General features: G+C 36.9%; 1 protein-coding gene across 2 annotated transcripts in view; it reads left to right on the forward strand.

The window, feature by feature from the left end:
- Positions 1–23167, forward strand: part of Sugct (succinyl-CoA:glutarate-CoA transferase) — a 735919-nt gene that overhangs the window by 599479 nt on the left and 113273 nt on the right. For both annotated transcript variants that reach the window (XM_052728652.1, XM_052728653.1), the window contains exon 13: positions 18143–18206. In XM_052728652.1, the coding sequence (XP_052584612.1) occupies positions 18143–18206 (64 nt within the window). The remainder of the gene's footprint in view (positions 1–18142; positions 18207–23167) is intronic.

Consider the following 23167-nt stretch of genomic DNA (forward strand, 5'->3'; position numbering starts at 1 on the left):
AAGAAACAGATCAGTGAACACAGCAATGTATAACTGAGGTCCCAAAGGCCCACAGGGATGAAGCTACCACAGGTGCCTCCATCTTCTCAGAAACCATAATCGTCTGTTGGCTACAGCACAGAATACCAATTCAAGTCAAGTTCACATTTCACATTGAATCACACTTGTTAACTTTCAATGATATAATCTCCCCTCTCTCTCTCCCTCTATCTTTCTCTCTCCCTCTCTTCCCTCTCTCTTTCTGTGTGTGTGTGTGTGTGTGTGTGTGTGTGTGTGTGTGTGTGAGAGAGAGAGAGAGAGAGAGAGAGAGAGAGAGAGAGAGAGAGAGAGAGAGAGAGAAAGAGAGAGAGAGAAATCAAACCCAGGGCGAGTCAACTGTTTTACCAGCAAGCTACTCTGACCCATGCATACCCTTTAATGCCTATCAAAGTGAATTTTTGGATGAATATTGTTATGTAAAAAAAGCAAATGGCAAGATGAAACCAATTAAATCAGTATAAAACAAGAAATAATGATGAGGGTGTCTGTTTTTGTTCTAAGATTCAAGAGGTTATACTGTACCCAATGTGACTATGATATTAGAAAGCCATTGTGGTTATTTATGAAAAAGTAAAATACCATTTTTTAAATTTATGTCTATTACTTTTTTCAAACAATTACAAAGTCATTAGGATATAAATGCATATTAAGTTGTTTTCACTTTATTACTTAATAAACAAAACAAAATTACTTAAAAATGAAATTAAACATTTTCCTTTTTGCCTAAGGATATTGTGAAAAAATTCCCAAGACACTAAGAATACTAGGAATCAAAATTTTCTGGGATCATCTGGCATATAAATTAGTGGGGAATGACAAGATAGGTACTGGTCAGTTTCTATCTTGATAAATATGTGTGATGGCTAATATTAATTTTCAACTTGACACAATATACTATTCCCTGGGAAGGAGTTCTAATACGGTGTTGTCTAGATTCAACTGGTCTATGGGTATTGCAGCTTTTGGGGGCTATCTTGATTATGCTAATTGAGGTGGGAAGACTTCAGCATTGTGAATGTCACCACTCCCTGAGGAAAGAATCCTGGATTACAGAAGAATGGAAAAAGGGAACTGAGTGCTACAATGCATGAATTCATTGGTAACTTTCTGCTCTTGACTGTGGGTACAGTGTGACTTACTGCTTCCAGTGCATGCTGCCTTGATGTCCTCTTAATGATAGACTATAACCTGGGGTTCTAAGCCTAGTAAACTCATTTTCCCTAAAGGTGCTTTTGCTGAGGTGTGTTGTCCAGCAACAGGAAGACACACTAAGTCAGATTAGAATTTCTCAAGTAAAAGATTAATAAAAGGTAAAAGTCTATATCTTCCAAAATAGAAAAGATAGGAAATCAATGTCAAACTTGTCAATTTTTTTATGGTAGGAAAAAATGAAACATTAAAATGAGTTAAAACTGATCAAATGCCAATTTATGTAAATTCTATAATAGTCCATTTGAAGGATACAGATATTATCAAATAAATACCTGAAATTTTTTTATTTAAGGTTACATGTCTAGAGATTAAAATTTAGAATACTGCATGGACACACACACACACACACACACAATACATAAGAAAATACAAACCACATTAAGGTAGGGTGGCTTCAGTCAATTCACACACAAAGACTTTAAAATAGTTCCCGGAGCTGCCCAAAGTACATTATTATACAAGTTACATTTTAACAATAAATTTTTAATTAATTAGAACTTGGAAATTGATGAGCAATGAGCAATAATTTTAAGACAATGTACTTGACAACTTCATGGGATGGTAAACATACTATAACATTGGGGTTTTGAAACTTAATTAAATTACATTTTTTAAAACTATTGTATGCATGGGGAGTAGGGCATGTGCTGCATATGTGGAGGTCACAGGTCAGCTCACATACTTTGCTGGTTTCCCTTCTGCCATTTCGGACACAGGGAACTAACTCAGACCATCAGAATAGCCCAGTCCACTGAAAGACCCTTTTTTAGAAACAAAATGGGGTTTACTATGAGCTGTGGTTAAGCCTTGCTTCAGTTACTCAGTTATTTAAAAACCAATCCAATAAAGCATTTTTCTCCACAACTTCCCACTCACAGTGAAACAACAGCATGCCAAACAGTGAGTACAAAAACTATTGCTTTAATTATTTTATTGGTATATATTTGTCATATAAAGTATTATGTTTCATAAAGTCAGTTACTTTTAAGTCTGTATTTTGACATATTCTCCCTTTTTTATTATATTTTTATTATTTAAAATAATTTTTAAATTTAAATATAATTTGATTATATTCTTCCCCTCCTCCAAATCTGTCCAGATCCTCTCTCCCTCCCCACCCACCCAACTTTAAGTTCTTTCTAAAAAACAAAAAACCAACACAACAACAAAAACCTCAAAACCAAAACCAAAATAACACCCTCCCCCCAAAAAGACCCCATTAAACTATAATCCAAAGCGCACGCACACACACACACACACACACACACACACACACACACACAAACTGTGGAGTCCATTATATGTTGGTCAACTAGTCCTGAGAATGAGGCCTGTCCTGGAGTGGTTCATATTCCCAGTGTCACTCTATTGGAGAAAAACTGTTTGTTCCTTTCTCAGCAGGTATAAATGACAGTTCACTTGTTAACCTTTATCCTAGTGGATGGGTTTTCTTTCTTCATTCATTTAAAAAAAATAACAAAATATAATAACATAAAACAGGAACTATCACATCAAAGGTGGACAAGACAAACCAACAGAAGGAAAAGAACTCAAGAGAAGCCACAAGAATCAGAGATCTACTCATTTGCACTCAAGAATCCCATAAAAACACCAAACTGGAAGCCAAACTATATATATATATATATATATATATATATATATATATATATATATATATATATGCACAGAGGACCTGGTAGAGATGTGTGCTGACAAATTATTCTCTTCATAATGTGCCCTTTCTTCTTTGTGATTTTTTTTGTCCCTAGTCTCATAACTTTCTCCATTTTTTCTTCTACTTTAATGTCATATATATATATATATATATATATATATATATATATATGGTTTTGTTTATCTATAAAAATTCAAGGATCTACAAATGAGAGAAAATATGACATTTGTCTTTCTGAATCTGACTTAACATGTTGATCTCCAATTGTATCAATTTTCCAGCAAAAAACACAATTGTCATGCTACTGTGGCTAAATAAAACTCAATTGTGTATATCCGCCATATTTTATTTATCTGTTCATGTGCTGACAAACACTTGGCTCATTCTATGAATTGGCTGTTGTGAATAGTGTTGTGTTGCAGTAGACATGGAGGTACAGGTATCTCTTTGACATATCTGCTTATGACCCTTTGGTATATATCTAGAAGTGGGACTAGGTGATGTGGTAATACTGGTTTCTGGTACAGGAGGACTAATTTACATTCCCAGCAGTAATAGACAAGCATCCCCTTTCCTCACACCCTCATCAACATCTGTTGTTATTTGTTTTATGATAACCATTTTAACAGAGGTGAGATGGATAAAATCTTACCATATCTTTGATTTGCATTTGGATGTTTAGCACTTTATTGTATTTTTTTTGTCCTGTTGGTGCATTTTTTTGGTATTTTTTTATTTTATAGTTTAATTTAATTTTACATATCAGTCACAGAGGATTCCCTTGTCCTCCCCCCTCCTGCTCCCCTCCACCTTCCCCCCAGCCCACATGTTTTTTTGCAATTTGTACTAGACCATTTTAGAACTATCTATTCATTCCATTAGCCCATTTATTAATATTGATTGGGTTGTTTGGTTTTTGAGTATTAGAATCTTTTTCATTCATTATGTAGTATTGATAATTGTCCTCTATCAAATGTATAATTGTAGCTGAAATTTTTCTGTGTCGCGCCTGGTCTGCAGCCACTCAGACCCAAGTAAACACACAGAGGCTTATATTAATTAAAACTGCTCAGCCATTAGCTCAGGCTTACTCTTACTAGCTCTCACACTTAAACTCAGCCTATTTCTGTTAATCTATATGGTGCCACATGTTCCATGGCTTTACCTGTATGCTTCCTGAATGGCAGGCTGGGGTCTCTTCACCCAGCCTTCCTCTTCCCAGAATTCTCTTTGTCTGCTTATCCCACCTATACTTCTTGCCTGGCTACTAGCTAATCAGCATTTTATTAAACCAATGTACAAAAGCATTATTCCATAGCATATAATTAGCAAAGTTTTCTTTCCTTCTGTAGTCTGCCTTGTTACTCAATTTATTCTTGTCTTTGCTGTGCATACACTTTTCAATTGCATGTAATCCCGTTTGTCAGTTCAGGATGTTATTTCCTAAAGCTGTTGGTATCCTGAGAAAATCTTTGCCTATATCCTGAAGGTTTTCCCTTTGCAGTTTCCTAGTTTTAACATTAAAATTTTTTATCCATTTTGAGTTGATTTTTATACAGATTGAGAGCTAGATCTAATTTTGTTTGTTCAAAAGCAGATATCCAGTTTTCCCAGCACTATTGTTAAAGATGCTTTTCTCTAATGTATGCTTTTGGCATCATTGCCCAAATCAGATAGATACAGTTGTGTGGGTTTTATTTAGGTCTTCTAGTCTGTTCCATTGATCTTTGAGTCTACTTTTTTGTGAGCATCATGCTATTTTCATTACAATGGCTCTGTAATATTACTTGAAATCAGGTATGGTGACATCTCAAGCATTGCACAAGCTGGAGGAATTTATAAACACCAAGTTACTAGCACAGGTGATTCCTGGAGGAAACCTAGGCAGTATGGAGACAGATAGACCCAATTACACAGCCACAGGAGAGACTAAAACACATCCAGATAGTAAAAGCAAGTGACAATTAGGAAGGCACCAGACATCACTAAAGCCAAAAAATAAAAATCACAGAAACTAATATCTACTTCCAAAAATAACTCTAAATGTCAATGCTCTCAATCTTCTAATTAAAACACACAAATCCAAACTAGAAGATTGGATTAACAGTACTCATCTATTTGCCACCTATAGAAAAAAAAAAGGATAATTAATAGTTAAAAATCTTCTCACTCTTAAGCACCAGATCGTTTGAGAGCAGTTCCCATTAGCTATTGAAGTCCTTAACCAGTGCTTTCAGAATGCAGGAAAAGAAAAGCCCTTCCACACACACTTTGTGAATATAATTTCTCTTGATTAAGAAAACAAAACTACATTTTTATATCATTCCTGAGAATAGGGAAAAGAGAAAAGAAAACATGATCAAACAGAACTCAAAAATTACTTGGTTCTTGAAACATATTTGGATAAATATTAGAGGATTCTTTCCTCATGTTAACACGTTAATAGAGAGTTCTCTGATTCTCTCATTAGGTTAAATGTAGAGAAATGTAGAGAAAGTAGAAAAAGATTCCGGACTTGACAAAGTGTGAGTATACTCATTTGGCACAAATATACTCTTTGTGAATGTGATATACATCTTTAAAAGTAGGGAAGAAAAAAATGTTTTCTACTAATGCTCCAGTCATTGATATGTTAGTTGCCATATCTGGCAATAAGCATTAGGAACCAAATAAGAATATCATAATTAGAAGAAAATACAAAACTTATTTCTTAAGGATTTACTGATTTTATTGAAAACTCAAAAGAATCTATTAACATATGATTGTTAGGAATGTTCACCATATTTTTAAAAACAGCATTTACAAATTAATTTTGTCTAAAAATTGAATAAATGGATATTGCTAAAGTAACTATTTAATGGGTGTAAGATAATATGGTAAGAATACTCTTTCTGCCAGATAGGGATTTCCTGGACTTGAGTAGTCTAACTTTGAGATTTATAGAGAAGAGTTAAGGGTCAAGAAACCCTAAGGACAAAGGATATGTCAGGGGTGAGTCATAGATCCTGCCAAATGTAGTCCTGGGACTCACTGCAAAGTCACAGTGATTTAATCAGTGTGGGGTTGGCAGGGGAGTCATAGACCAGCAAACCAGAAACAAGCCCAGCATAGAAGTGACTGATGGCAAGGGTGGAGCTCTGTGCTGCTCAGAAAGGAAAGCTGCTAAAAATCACTCAGATGAAAGGAAAACTGAACTGCCTCTCACATCACAATCAAAGTCTAATTCTAGATTTAAAAATGCAGTGGAAGACTGAAACCTTAAAATTACCTTTTTTATTTTGAGGTAAATGTAGATCCATGTGCAGTTGTTAAGACATAATATAGAAGGTTCCACATACCATCAGTGCCAGCTCTCTCTTTAATGATAGAGTCGTGTGAAACCATACTATCACACCACAGCCAGAATACTAATCAAGACAAAGACCATTTCACCATGCCAAAGATTGCCTTGTTTCTCCTTTATAGCTATTGAAACTTTCTTCTCTCTACTCTAGAGCTGGGCAGTGATGGAGCATGCCTTTGATCCCAGCACTCAGGATGCAGAGGCAGGCAGATCTTAAACAACGATAACAAAAAAATGGACCCTCACTATAAAACCATCTCAAACTGACTCTTTTTACTTAATATGACTCCTTCAGGAGTCATGCAGGTTTTTGTGTCAATTTGTTGTTTGTTCATATTTATTGCTAAGGAATATGCCATATTATAGAAGTACCACATTTTGCTTAATGATTCACTGAAAATGTCTATTTCTAATTTTAGACTATCACAAATGAAACTCCTATGAATATTCATGTGTAGGTTTTTGTGTGAATATAAATTTCATAAATGTTCAAGAATATAATGTCTATCTGTCTCTCTGTCTGTCTTATCATCTACCTATGTATCTGTCTGTCTATCTAATCATCTATCTATCTATCTATCTATCTATCTATCCTTCCTTCTATCTATATATCTAATTTTAGAAACAACCTGTTTTTGAGATCAGCCATGCCAACTTACATTTTCGTCAGGGATGTCTGAGTAATTCAATTTCTCCTTTCCAGAAATGAATGCCATTATTTACAATTTTAGCTCTCTTTTGGGGTTTGTCATTGTAGAGATATCACATTCTTGGTTTAATCCTTGCTTCCTAATAGTTAATGGCATTGGTTATATTTCCTCATGTACTTCCTTTCACATCTCTTGTAACTTCTGGTAAAATGCTTATTTATCATTTAGGAATATTCTCTAGTTAGACTGTGATTTTTTTTTACTGAGTTACATGAGTTCTTTACATGTTTTACACACACACACACATACACACACATACACACACACACCATGTTACTTATTAGTCTTTTGTCAGAAATGTTATTTTTAATTTCCTGACACTAGAACTTTTCTCTCATCCCTGTACGTGTTCTCTAGCAGAGTAATCTCAGACTTTATCTGTTTCTTTCCCTAAAATTTTACAAGGTTTAGACCTTGTGGACTGTCTCTCTTCCATGTTAGCATGTTCACTGTTGCTAATCTTGTTCAGGCAATCATGCTGGTAAGATTTTATGGTGTAGCTGCTGATATTCTAGGAGACAATTTCACATTAAGGTCTCTGTTCAACCTTCTTAGGTGTAGGAGTTATATTGTAGATATATCTGTTGACACTGGACTCCACAACTCTGTATTTTGATTGACTGTAGTTTTCTTTAATGGTCCCTGTTGATGCAAACACACACACACACACACACACACACACACACACACACACACACACACACATATGTAACAACAATTAATAAAAAATGAGGCAATTAATTTGAAAGAGCAAGGAGGGGTATTTGGAAGAATTTGGGGGTAAGAAATGGAAAAGATAATGATGTAATTATATTATAATATCAAATAAAAATAATAAGAATTTATAGTATTTTTATTATTAATTTTAAGTCCATGATCCATTGAGATAGAGGATGTAGGTTTCTACACAGGAAATTATATGCTTGCCAGAAACCATATGTTACCAAATAATGGTTTATGCCAGGTGTGGGATACCTCCCCTTGAATTGTTGGCCATAAGTTTCCTGGAGTCTAGGCTTCCCATCAGAATTGAAGATAAGATCCTATAGCTGAAGATACCACACACATTGGTCACATGACATGGAGAAATCAAGCTGGCACTGACCAAGGAGCTTTTTCCCTGATGTATAGCTTTTGTAGTACTTAAAGGTGCTATGAAGGCTGTTTGGGGATGGGGTCTTTGGGCAAGTCAGCAACAATATTACCCAACTTTGAACCCTGTAACTCTAATAATGACTTGCATGTGAAATGTCCCGTGGGTGCAATAGAGGCAGGAATGTTATGGAGGTAACCATCTGCCTTCTGATTGGATTTATGGCCCACTCCACAGAAGAAAACATATGCCTATACTGTACATCTGGACGTGAACCCATAGTTGAGGAGCTCAGAGGTCCCAGAGAGGGAATGTACAACTGTTAGTCTGCAAAACTGACATAGTATTAAACTGCCCTCTAAATTTATATCTCTATATTTAAAGATTAGTACCGCTCTCAGACCTTATCAGAAAAAGATCTTTGTGCAATGGACGATGGTTAACATAGAAACACACACCTGGTGAAAGATCAGAAAGTTAAGTGTCAGTGGCGTGCTTAGCCATAAATGGCATGACTCTATAACGTCTCTCTCTAAGACTCAGGGACCATCACAGAACAGAGGGTTGTAATGAGTTTTTCTCTGTACATCCAGTTCCCAAATAATGACACAGAGACTTCTTATTAATTATGAAAGCTCGGCCTTAGCTTAGACTTGTTCCACTAGGTCTTATAACTTAAATTAACTCATTTATATTAATCTACATTTTTGTCTCATGGCTTTTTACCTTTCTTTTATTCTGTATGTCTGACTCCCTCCATGTCTCCTTGGTGGCTCCCTGTGAGCCTTGATTATCTCCTCCCACTTCCTCTCTCTGTGCCCAGAAGTCCTGCCTATATCTCCTGTCTAGCTGTTGGCCATTCAGATTTTTATTACACCCATTACAGTACATTTTCACACAGTGTAAAGAAATATTCCCTAACAGAGGGTAGCAAGATTGTAACAGCCAGAGATCCAGGAGTACTTGAAAGAAACAGTATCTTCTGGACAGGACAGGGCTTTTGCACTCATGAATTCGCAGCATCCGTGGTTGCTTCCTGTTGTATAACAGTTTCCTCCAAGATTAAGACCTTACACCTTGGAAGAAAGCTTGTTAAGAAATGGGATAGTACAAGGTAGGTAAATCAACAAAATGTTCTCAGTCAGAGTGTTAAAGGGAGAGAAAACAACAGAATGTTCTTAGTCAGATGCTTGCTAAAATAACATTCATAGGGAGGTGAAACAAAAGAATGTTTTGAGGATAGGTGAAACATTCCATCCTGCATGGAAGCTCCTTAAACTGGGGAAGTAAACAGCTCAATGGCTTCAGGAAGTCCCTGAAACTGACAAGATTCACTAGACTCCTTCTTTCCCAAACATATAGAAACAGTAACAGCTGCTGGGAGATGATCTCAGAGCATTTGACTGCCTGGAAGAAGCAGAGACCAGCTAGATTGCATGAAAGAAACAGAAACCATTTGAGCTATGTGTGAAGGACATTTTCTAAAGCGTTGAGCTGTCTACTGGTTGTGTGGTGTGTTCCTGCTTTCCAGTTTTTGTGAACTGTTGTCCATACTGGGGTGGGCTTTGGTGATGCAGCTGTTTTTGAGTGATTTCTGTTCCAATATATAACCTCTCATCCATACTCTTATAAATAACCCCAATGAAACTCATTGGTTTATCAAGTTAGGTTTTGGTGGTATGTGTATATTTGTTTTTTGTTGGTTCCCTTCTGGGGTCAGTAGGCATTTGTTTATGTCTTCCAGAAATAATATCACACAAGACTTGCACAATGTCAAGCCATCCAATTTTCCACTATGGAAAGGGATTTATGAGCCCTACTTCTAAACTGAGGTGCTATGGGAAATTGATGTCTTCTGGAGAAGACATGGCCAATTTTCTTTAAGGGTGTGACTCCTGGTAGGTTGATCATAATCTGGTGGATGGCCTCACACCCTGGAGTATATGGACAGAACTAATAGGAGTTGATGATTTATAAAATAATGATAATGGGACACAAATTTGTAGGGGGAGGAGGTGGGAGTTGATCTAGAAAGAGTTAGGGTGAATGTGATATGAGTGCATTTTTAAGGGAGAAAAAAATTTTAGGTTGAGATATTTTGTTTCTGTTTTATTTACTTGTTGTTTTTGTTTTGCTTGTTTGTTTATTTTGCTAATAGTTCAGTTCCACTATTGAAAAAGCTGTCTTTTCTATGGTTTGTTTGTTCCTTTGGCAAAAGTTATTTAGATATGCCTACTCTGTTCCATTCATTTCCATGTTTGATCTTTTGTTAATACCATTTTCTCTTAGCTCCCCAGTGTAGAACATTTATGTATAATACATAGGATATCTTAATATCAGATTGGTTCAGTCTCATTTTATTATTATTTTCAAAACTCTTAAACCTGGTTTGAGTCTAGAATTTTTCATGTAAATTTTTAAATAAGAACAAATTTTAACTACAAAAATGTGAGTCTTCACAAAACCACACCAAACCTCTGCATTTTGTGATACTTGATATCTATGCTATGTTGAGTATCCTTGCCATTAGCATGGTGTTTTTCTCTATGTGTTGAAGTCTTCTTTGATTTATTCTATCAGAACTTTTTAGATTCCAGCCTACAGACTGTGTTTTGTTATGGTTAAATCTCAGTATTTAATATCTGTGTAATGATAATTAGCTTTAGTCCTTTTGTTCATGATCTTTTCTATCTTTCTTTCATTTGTTTATTTTTTAGTCTTTTTCCTTTTCTGTAATTTGGTTTGTGTTTGCTTGCTTGTTGAAGGTCTTATTATTATTCATAAAAGGCAGGACTTCCTCTGTCTCTGCCTTAGGCTTTTCATGCTGGAATCATAGGACAAACCACTGTGATCCTCAAGTGAATATACTGTTTATCAAGTGGAAGCTACTTCCTTTCATCAGTGGTATAAGTATAAAAATAAGAAAAATGAGTAACAAAATTCAGTCCAGTGATTATTTGGGATTTGATCATGATTTGAGCATACTTGGGCCATTAAGCCTGTTGAAAATACTACATTTCTATGCTGGTGTTGAGTGCATGTGTGCTCATTATCAGTAGCTCTTGAACTATGTGTATATACTATAATGCCTCTTTGCACGACTTAAAGTATGATCCTTAAAAATTTATGTATGTGAATGTTCTACCTACATGTATGAATGTGCACCACATTTGTATCTGGTGTTTGTGAAGTCCATAGGCATCAGAGTCTCTGGAACTAGAATTGCAGAAAGTTGTGAGCTGCTATGTGGATTCTGGGAATTGAACCAGTGTCCGCTTTAGCAGCATGAACTCATAACTGATGAGCCATCTCTCCAGCCTAAGAATTATGAGTTTTTGGAATTGAAAGGTTAGAGGCTTATGTACATTAACTTGAAAATAAAGTTTAGTTATAGAAATTGAGCCAAAGGCGAGGTTGAATGTGATCAAAGCCTTCTTTGTGAAACTCAGTGAACTAATAAAAATTTAAAAGTAGTAGGGAAGCTGAAAAAAGAAAAGAAAAAACAAAAAAGAAATAAAGAAAGAGTTGAGTCAAAGGAGTAAGAAAGCTCCAAACACCAGCTTTTAAATCTGATCTCCGTGATCTAGGTAAAGATGAGGGCTTACCTTGCTACTTGTTTCATGAATTCACATTATTTCTGTATTTTCTGTGGGGAGTTTTTATAAACAGTTGAACTAATTTGTTGACTGTATCTATCGTAAGTTTTGCCTTTGCTTATAGAACTTCTCAAATGCTATTTCAAAATTATTCTCCTGTTACACTAAGAATTATTAAATTGCTAAAGTTGATACTGTATGTTGAAATTCAAAATGCTCCAAAAATGAAATTTTCTGAGTGCTTTGATACCACTCAGAATGGAAAATTCCATCTGATATTGTGGGTTGGATCATAATATAGGCCCACTAGGAAAACATGCCATAAAATTAGCTTCAGACTAGAATTTTAAGTATATATGAAGCATGAGTTATATGATCCACTTGAGTGAGTACCCTTTCTAAGATATCTTATTATGTATATGCAGCTATTCCAGCATCAGAAACATACTTAAATTTGAAGAACTTCTCGTCATAAACATTTCATATAAGAAGTGTTTGAGCTGAATAATAAATGAGATTAATTTACTGCTTTTACTGAGATACTATTGCATATTTTCTAATTGTTTTTCCGATTTTACTTAATAAAAGAGATTGCTGATTGTGTTCTTTGGGTTTGGTGGGCATATTTTACATTACAAATGGGGTGTCCCTTGTTGTTGATTCGTAGGTCACTCTTACATTTTCCAGTCAGCTATGACCATGTCCCTTCAATGGCTTCTCAGCGTGGTCCCTGGAATGTCTTCCCATGTTTGCACTATAGCCCTTGAGGTCAGCCAGAAGTCATCACAAAGCAACCCTGGAAATATGGGGACCCTAAAAGTCCACATATTGTAGAAGATCTTTGTGTCTAGAGAAGTTAGAGTTTGGGAAAATAGTTAAACAACAGCCCTACCATATAATAAAACAAACAAAACAAAACAACTCCTGATATTTATCCAGTTAATCCAATTTAATTTAAAAAATATTTGTTGAATATCTATCAGATATATAACAGATGACCAAACAGATATTTTTGCATACTAGGAGCAGACCAGTCGGTACATTTAACTGGAATTCCCCATGCAGGATTGTAAGCTTCTGGAAGGTGCTTTTCTATGGCCTTAGCACTTTATATTTTCCTTAGCACTTTATGTCTGCACATTAGTATTTTTATTCTGGTATAGTGGCACATGTCTTTAAACCCGCACTTTGGAGGCAGACAGGTGGATCTTTGTTAGTTTGAGGCCAGCCTGGTCTACACAGTGGGTTCCATAATGATACTCTGTCTCAAAAACAAAGCAAAAACTACATTAGTACTGTACTCATTATCAAGTAATACCCATTCCTGATGATGCATTTAATATGTGTGTTGCACAGACAAATGTATGTGCCCAAATCCACACAGTGTATTCTTATTGGAACCAGAGGTTGGACCCTGTGTGCTGACTGTGGTAGAAATAGTTGCCATTTTCTATGAACTTACCTGGTACAGGGCCATGACTATCAGCTCATGTGATCCCTACAAATGCCACAGAGAAATTACTATTCTTTTATACTAGTGAGGATTCTGAGCCTCAGAGTTCTGCAGTGCTCCACCCCAGATCACTGGCTGGATCTGTGCCCCTCACATTCTGAGCTAGTCTGGGTGCAATTCCTTCCCTATGCACAGCTTTCAAGATGTTGTGCCAGAGTATTCTTGGCTTCCTCTGAGGGGGCCATTAATTTATTAATTATGTGTGCCTCCTGGTGCCATGAAATCTCTTTAGCTTCATTGCTTCTCTCAACTGACTCATTTTGCAGAATTGACCACATTGGATAGTTATTTTAATGACAAATCAAATTATGTTTCTCCATTTTTTTTCTTTGACTAACTGTCCAACTACCAGGAGCCTCCTATGTGACTAGGGTTAGACATACTTAAGTACAGTCCAAGGTCAGCCACCTGTCACTTGTAAAATCTTGGGCCAGTACTCAACTTCTTTAAGCCTCCCTTATCTTATCACTGGACAGAAGATACTACTTCTGGTCTGGTCTTACCAGAAGATTTAATGAAATACCTGTTTTCTTCTTAATGTAATGAGTGAGCTTTAATGAGTTTTGCTACAGGTGATAATATTGCACTTATTAGTTGTTATTAGCTTTAATATTTAATTTCAGTGTTACCTTTGTTGAATGAATGCCCTTCACTGACCTCTTTGACCTGAGTCACTTTGTTCTAAAAAAGAGTTAAATATTTACTTCTCATTGGATATTGCTCCTTCCTTGTGGAGCATCTGTTATGTTCTAGATTGGCTTAAGTCTCTTGTTCTCTATCCCTTCTCAAATTATAGACAATTTTGGTGCAAATTCATTCATCATTACTGCCTGCCCCTTCTTTGTGCCTAACACATAAGAATTGTGTGGAATTGGTTGAATTAAGTGAATTTGTCAAATGAGAATTCACAGTAAATTGGATAGATTTCATCTTCTTCTGGGCATCCTCACTAATATCATTGCTGGTATTACCTCAGTTTTGATACATGTAAAGAAAATGTAGCCTGAAGCTGGTTTTCTTGCTTTCCATAAAAGTTTTGCACTGGATAGAGGGTATCAGTGTGTGTGTGTGTGTGTGTGTGTGTGTGTGTGTGTGTGTGTGTGTGTGTGTGTGTGTGTGTGTTGGTATGGAGATTTAACCCAGAGTCTTGCATGCAGCACATTATCACTTAACTGTATCCCAAGTCCCTTCCCTCCCTTTTCAATTTTTAGACAGGGTCTTGCTAACTTGTCCAGGCTGACCTTGAACTCAGGCTATAGCACAGACAGGATTTGAATTTGGAATTCTCCTGCCTCAATAACCCAAGCAACTTGGATTCAGACCTGTGGCCATAATAACAAGGGTATCAATTTTTAATTGTTATGCTTTTTGTTTGTTTGGCTAGTGCTACATTACAGCCTTTTTCTTCTTCTTCCATAGGACTGTATAAAAAGACTTACTTTTCTTTAAACATGTATTTCTCACATCACTCTAAGGTATACATTTATCACCCCATCATTAATACATTATCATTTGACTATCATTAGGCTGTCACTCTATAAAACCCTTGAGAAAGAAAGAGAGTCCTTATTTTAAGTAGGCCTGATACTTTGCTAAAAAGGTTAGTGCACTATCTAAAATTCTATTCTTGGCAAGAATAGGCTTTTGAAACATCAAGAAGAAATGAAATTTAGGGGAGCTACCAAACAATGAAAGGTCTAGGAAGAATAAAGTAAGTAAAATATGGGAGAAAACAGTCAAATCCAAACACACTGCCAATGGACAAAACTCAGATAAGAGTTCCAGGGAAGGTTTTGTCTTTATTTTGAAATAATTTCATTTGCAATAAGATGGACCTGAATGGTCATAAAGTCATGAAATCCACGTGAAGAAAAGTTATAGTTTAAAGTCCCTGAACTGGGCCTGGCAAGAAGACAGGTTAAAGGTGCACTGCTCTTTCACAGGACTCAGGCTGGTTCCCAACACCCCCATCAGGCTGCTTATTTCTGCTTGTTACTCCAGCCTCAAGAAATCTGATTCTATTTCCTCTGGTCTTCATAGGCACCAGCACTCATGTGCTCCTGTGCCACAATATACACATACGTTTTAAAAATCTCTATTAAAGTTCCTGAAGATTCTCCGGTCCATTTTTAGTAGCCAAAAAAAAAGAACATTTTTATTTAAATGTTTGTATTAAAATTCTAGACACTGAAGTCTTGGCTAGATGAGAAAAGGAAGGGGGCGCCTACTAACCCTTTGCAAAGAAATGTTTGATAAGAGATGGCAGGGGGCATGCCTCAGTTTTTAGTGAAGCTTTGATGAGACAAGACACAGAAGTGAGTAGGTGAGATTTATGTCAAGATACAGTCTTCTGGCTTCTGAAATATTTGAAAATGATACTGGGCAAAGGTCCACAAAGAAGGCTGGAGAATGACCCAAGATTCCAGGTCACTGGGCAGTTTTCCAGGGACAGTACTACCTCTGGGGTGATGAGACCTGAGCCGTGAGAAAAGCCTATGGAATCTTCTCAGCTCCACACCATACACAAAAGGGGAGTGTCTACCAAGCGAGGGAATAGAGTCAGCCCTATCTACAGATGGGAGCTCAGTCCAGCCCATTTGCTTCATTGTACAAACATCATAGCAAATGACAATGAAAAATGGCAGTTAGCTCCCTGTGCCAAACATTAAACAAATTTGTGTTTTTGCTTAAAGCTAAGTATTGATCAGGTAAAAGTCTCAAGCAGGAGATAGCGCATGCAGACAGCAATCAAGTTAGAGGTGAAGGAAGTGTGACCCCTAATGTTGCTTCTGCAAGAAATTTCAATCAACTGTCGCTAGCTTTCGCTTCACAAAACTTTGACATATGTCCCTTGACCTTTACCAACTACCCTTTCACGTTTGACACTTAACATTTGCTACATGATTCAAATTCAGCGTTAATTAATTTCAATGCTATCAGTTCAGTTATATTTAGCTAAGAACACTCACTTTTGTCTTTTGTGAGTAGCACTGCAGTGCTATTACAAAGAGGTAGTCAGGAGGGCAACAGAGATACGAGAAGAGAAGAATGATTCAGTGTGCGGATAATTGTTTCAAGTGAAATTTAGCTTGGTATTTTTGTGCCTGTCCTCAGCAGAACTGAGATTTAGCACCTCCGGCTGGCATTTAGCCCCCACCCCCACAGAGAAGGAGGCTGTGCTGGGTGGATGCTGAGAATGAGCCACACCAGAATTAAATTATAGCACAGCTCTAACACTGGCAAGGGTTTTCTCTGGCCAGCGCTTGTGTACAAACCTGACGATGCCAAAAGAAAAGCAAGGCATCGCTGTCAAGGCTCTCCATATGGCGTGCTGCTGCCCTGAGTGTGGGGGGTTGAATGCTTGCTTGCTAGAGAGTTGCTTTCCTAAACAGTGGCCATCCCTCACAAGACCCGAGTGGATTCCAGAATACTTAAGCACAGCTAGTCTTAACAGGTTCTCCATGAAGTTTTCTTGTTGATGACGTCTATCATCATATGACCAAAAAGCTTATTGGAAATAGATACCCCTTATCTCATTTTCCTGAGTTTTTTTTTTTTTCAAGGAAGAATATGTTTATATTGGCTCCTCTCTCCCATGCACCTTTACCCTATAAATGCATTGTTGGTAACAATGTGGTTCACCCAATCTGAACCTTGAAGTGCTGAAGAACCATTATCATTGTTGTTCTGGTATGAACTTGACGTCCCTTAAGTGGACTGTGCCACTGGAATGCTTCTGTTATGTACAGAATGGAAAGAGAGGCCCACCCTCTGTGGACAGTAAAGAAGAAACAGTTTACATTTGACTTGCTGAAGATCTAACAATCCATGTTGGATTGCTTGAGATAGTATGTATACTCAGGTATCCTCAAGTTGTTTAAAATAAAACTTCGTAGGATTTTGTTTCTGTATCAAAAAATTTTCATCTATAGTAATTCAATTTTCATGTTACAGAGTCTGGCCCCAAGCCATCATGGCATCCTCTATTAATAGGGAAAGCAATTTGAATATATCTAACAGACTTTAGATTCTTGAACAACAACAACAACATTTTAGCCTCCATTTCCAGGTTCCCTAGTCAAATAACAAAGCATGCAGGTATATGTGCCTGGTGAGATAATGAATAGTGACTGACCTTAGGTCTTATCCTGAGCTATAATTACTTTTGTTCTTAAGGGAACACTGAAAAGCTGATCTCAGTCACAGCACAGAAGAACCTACTCAGCCCTCTAGCATGAGGTTTTTTGGCTCTTTCTGTGTTCCCTCATCAGAGTATTATTCTTAAAAACTTGTAAAGTCTTATAGCTATTGAAGATATCATTGAGTTAACCTCCCTGCTTAAGTCCCTAACCTAGGCCTCCGCCTTGGCTCTCTCAATTGGCCCTGCTTATATGCTTGTCTTTCATTCTTATATCCTTCATCTCTAGCTGGGACTTGCCCCTTGGACACTCTGATTCACCCTTCACATTGGAATGATCTCTTAAATTCCATTGAATAGATTGACAAGAGTATATGTATATCCTCCATTGGCTCCTCTGGTCCAGATCCTAGCTTCCCTACTCCTCTTCCCTGCTGCAATTGTGTTTGGTCGGGTTCTGCCAGTATTTCCTGCAAAAAATAAGGTGACCTTTGACATTGGAGTAGAAGACTTAGATGAAAGTAGGGAGATGATCAACTATATTTAAAATAAATTAATGTTTTTAAATATGGGGAGATTTTGTACAAATGCGTTTTTCCAGTTTGAGTCTCTTAGCCATTTTTTTTGGCTTCAATTGGAGTATATGACAATAAGAAACACTTACTTCAAATATTTATTTTCAAATGGAAGTTAAAAAAAATCTCTGTTTTGAAATATCTTCTTCAACATTGACTAAGTGGTTGACTAAGTAATGTTGACTGTCCACATACCTTGAGATTGAAGAGAGTTTCTATGAGCTATTTTTCTGGTTTTCTATTTTCAGGTATTGCACAATGGCCTCGTTATGGAGATGAATCATCCCACTGTGGGGAAGATTTCAGTACCAGGTTTGAAATTTTTTGTTATTTTTCTTAACACCTTCATTCATCAATTGTACTTTTGCTCCCTATGGTAAAGGACCTGAAAATTCTCTAAAGAACTGATTGAAAAGCAATTCAAATGCATTATTTTCTATAAAAGGGGAATGCTATGACTGTCCCTACTCATAAGAATGTATGCCGAGCCTACAAGCTATATGTCTTTTCTCTAACGAGTGTTGAAACATTTCAGTGACAAAATGTTCATTTTTACTTATTCCACTGTATGCAGTTATGTGCATATAAAATTACATTATGCAATTATCAATAGATAAAAACTAGTATATATGGTATAGTCAAGAAATGTTGTGTAGTTCATATGAAGATAGAAAAGAAAAACAGGAATATTGGAGTGGTCATCTCTGAAGACTATAATCTAATGTATAGATCTTGACTTTCCAAATCAAAATTTTAAATGTTTTCATTAATAAATTTAGATTTTTAAATGTTGACTCATATCAGATAAAATCACCAAAGTCTGTTGCTTAAGCAAAAGTGCCACCATTTTCATTTCCAGAGGGAGCCATCTTTGCAGTGGCCAGGAGTATCATGCCACTCCCAGAAAATCCTCTATTTCTAAGTTTCAAGAAAACCCTAATTTCCTGAAGCTGCTCGGATAATGACCACTGACAAGTAAAAGCTTGTAACAGAAGGAAAAATGATACATAGGAACAAATTGAGAGAATGTGTAAGCATATAAGGAAGGTTCTGTGTAGATTAGGAAGATAGCTGAGGCAGTCACACATGCATACTGTCTGTAAATATTACATAATATTTAGAAATATGGTGAAGAAAATGTTGATGAAGTCTAAGGAGGTCATTCATTTATTCATCCATCCGTTTAATGAGCATATGGTGCATGCCAGGTTTTGCTTTGGATTCTATTAATACAAAAATAAATGAGACAACTTGGACCCCACACACAAACTTCACACTTATCAGTGTGTCAAATAATATGAATTTTGAGTGGATGCTTCTGGAACTGCAAATAAAAGAAAACAAAATGGGCTTTCATAGAGACTGACAAGGTCATACGGGTCTCTGGTAGTTTGGAGGGTTGGGAAACACTTATTTGGTAGGCTGTTTTATAAACTAAGATTGAAGAAAAATGAGAGGTTGGCTTTTGAAGACTAGAAGAGCAGATGTGAACCTGACACAGGAAAGAGCTGAGTGTGCTTTAAAGATCAGGAAGGACCATGGGGCTGAAAAGGACACTGAGGGCACAGGCAGAGGCTTGAGCCCCCACCAAACGGGACTTACCCTAATCATTATTAAGAGAGCAAAGTGACACAATTTATGACTTAGAGTGTCAAGTCAAGACATTATTTCAAGGGCTTATATGATAGTCTCTGAAATGTGGTCAGGATGAAAATGGCAATTGTAGTACTTTTAGTCTGAGAAGATCTTAAAAATATTTTGTTCGGTTTCTAATTTTTTTTAACAGTGAAACTGATTTTTCACAAGAAGTCTCTACATTGTAAAGAGATCAAAGAAAAATGTTACTGGTTGCTGGGGGAAGAGTCCAGTCAGTTAGCTTTCCTGCATTGCCCCCTCCACATGCTAGGATGCTCAGTGCCTCCTCCGAACCAAGGGTGCCGTTATGTGAACTTTTTCTGAGGAGATATGAAGAAAGGTCTTTTTGTCCAGAAAAGGTGCTGATGACAGAAACAAAGAAACGACCTGTTCAAGTATATTTTTTTGTGAATTAGTGAGCCAAATGGGGTTACTTACAGGAACATGGTAATAGATTACTTACAGAAGCCTGACTACTTACAGGCAGTTACACCACTGAAGAAAAACACCTGTCCCCTCCAGCAACTGTTAACTACATACATACTTGGGAAAGGGGGCACTTCATGAGCTCCTTTCCCCTAGCAATGATTATAAATCCTTGGGGTGTCTCTTGAGTCCTCCACTCTCCATAACTAAAAACCAGTGGGCCCAGTTTTAAGTGGGTATCAGGGGAATATTCACAGTTGCTGGTAGTTCTAGAGAAAACAGTCCCATCATGACCAGAGGACAGTTTCACAACAGACCCCAAAACAGAAGTCTAAACTAATGATCTAAGTTGATTCCATATTTTACAGATGAGGTCACAGAGATTATTGGAATCTCCATAAATTAGAGGGATTTTTTTTTTCCATTTTAAAGTCAATAAAGCTGTTAGACTGACTGTGAAGAAAAATGGAAGGAACCCAGTGGAGAATATAGGAAAAACTCATTGGAGAGGACATGTTCTCCACTAACCAGGTGTGAATTTGCTGATTTTTTTTGTGGAAAAAGGAAAAAGAATCAATCTCAAGAAAGTGATTTTGGGTTTTGTTTGTTTGTTTGTTTGTTTATCTAAATATCTAAAAGGGAAGAGTTTCCCCATTGCTCAGTTTAATCTGTGAGTGTATTGGGTAGCTATGGCCACAATAATGATGTATAACAAAGAAACATAAAATCTTAGTCTCATTCTGTGTTTCTTTATTGCACGTGTGTGTGATCAGCTGGGAGGTACTGCCACAGGCTGGACTCAGAGGGGTGGCTTTATTTCTGATTACACATATGGCAGGCTTGATTTCTCACTGCATGCTGGCCTCAGTTCTGCTCTTTGTGTCTCTCATGTCCCCATGACAAATGGCTGAAGAGTAAGAAAGCAAACAGAAACTATAGTGCCACTTAAGGTATTGACAAAGAATCAGCAAATCTGACTATTTGCCATTGACTAAAGCCATTTTAAGCTGTTTCCATAGGGCAGGAAACACATGTATCTTTGAGAAGACTTTAGTTATGTGGTGGAGGGTGTGAGCCTAAGGATGAGCAAATATTTGAGAGCAAAATGTCAATTGAAAATGATGTTCTCAGCTCTCCTGCAGTACTTTCTTTCTTGTTTACTTCCCTGTAGACGATTTCTTCTTCATTTCTATACAGTTCATGGATCCTTTTGGTACATCTATCTTACTGAAAAGATTTCTTTCTATAGATTTATCAATATGAGAATTATCCAAATCAGGTTCATTAAGTTTTGGTCATCTAATAAAGACATATTTTGAATTTTCTAAATTATAGTTCTATAGTTTTATATCTAAGCATATTCATATTCATATTTATATTTATAGTAAAAGTCTTACTAAATATTAAAAGCCCCACCTATATTTCCTTTGTTATTAATGAACTATGATATGTGTTTAATTTTCATATGTTGCATATTTAATCTCTTATTATGAGTAACTTGCATATTAAAAAAGAATATGTTGGGTTTTAGAGACAGAGTCTCACTATGTAGTTGTAGCTGATCTGGAACTCACTATGTAGCCCAGGCTGGCCTGCAACTCACTATGAAGACAAGGCTGGCCTTATCTGTAGCATTTGTCCTGCTTCTCCTTCAAAGGTGCTGAGATTTCAGTGTGAGCCACCACATCTGGTCTACGAGTAGTGGTTCTTAGGCAGCATTTCTAGTGCCTTATTTTTAGACATCAAATCTACACATGGCATTCCCTTAGCTAAGAGCTCCTACATAGGTACCAACAGACTACAACTCAAGGTACTGCTTAACCAATGTTAAATTCTTACATTTTACACACAGATTGACTAAAATCTGCATTCTATATATCATTCAAGGATGCTAGGTGGGGTCAACCCCTCACAGAGCTTATAGTTTGTGGGAAAGATAGGCAGGGACAATAAACATGGACAGGAAGGATGAGTGTTTCTATGGAAAACCAGAGGTTACCTCAGATGCTCTCAGTGCCTGGACCAGAGAGACCCTGCATAGTATACAGGCTGAAGAAAGTTTCTCTGCGTGGTGTGATGTAAATAGATATTTAAACACTGTACTGCAGCACACTGGAGGATAGGAGAATATGCTAAAGTTGAGGAAATAGGAAGAAACGGCTCATGATTACTCTGAAGAATGATCTAGATGCCAGATGAATGAGGTCTTAAATGGAACTAACGAAGTTAAAACCAAGTCAGAGATTCCAAAGCCATCTATGGCAGTATCTCTCAGCCTCTTCTGTATGAAGTCTGGAAGTACAGGGTGGGAATGGGAGCTTGGAAAGAATCCTCAACCCCAGCAGCAGAGCAGATGATCTCATAGATTGATTTTAGGAGTGGTCTCTGTTTCCACCAAAGACTTCTGGGAAACTTACAATGTCCTGAGTTTTAAGCTGTGAAACTGATAAAAAAAAAATGTGTGCTTCTTAAATATATAAAAGAAAGACATGGTCAAGTCCCAGCAGAAGTTCTACAATGAGATAAGTCTACCTAAACACCACCTGACTGTTGCTGTAATGGACAGCATGCATAAGTTATCACAAAGTTTGTCAATTCTCATTGAACCGCTCATGGTGTCTTCTTGCAATGCCACTGGTCATTGGCCTGTTAGCCAGGATGGATCCTGCTGTCCCCTCCACATTCTGTGAAGGTGCCAAATGGCCTTGGTTCTGCGCTCTGCACTTCAAAGTTTGTCACTGCAATAGACTTTAATGTGTGGCTCTAAAGTTTCTCACTATACCGTTCAAATTTTCACTCATGAAAACACACTGTGGTCATTTGACTCCAGAAACTTCTGGGAAGTGTTCAGTGGTGACTGTGTCAATGCTCTGAGGGGACGCAGTCCTCTAAGCATGTGAAAGGATTCTAAATTAAGTTACCCTGCATGCTTGTCTCTGATCTCTTTTTTTCCAAAAAGAGCTCCAATGTATTTGAAATAAAACTTTCCCTACATTTTCCTCCACGGTATTTTAATATTCACACTTAGAACTTGTCAATTTTAACCAGAGGGTACTGGATGAAGGAGGAAGAGTCACCACTCTGAATTAAGTGTAGCTTGATCAGAATTATTGAAAACACTTTAAATTTAATTTTCAAAATTTAAATTACTCACTGAACTTTACATGAGGGATGTCTAAACCCGGCTTTGACACAGAAAGTCTTGTATTCAT

This window comes from Peromyscus californicus, unplaced genomic scaffold (genome assembly GCF_007827085.1).
Source record: "Peromyscus californicus insignis strain IS unplaced genomic scaffold, ASM782708v3 Scaffold_8__1_contigs__length_139910024, whole genome shotgun sequence".
NCBI lineage: Eukaryota > Metazoa > Chordata > Mammalia > Rodentia > Cricetidae > Peromyscus > Peromyscus californicus.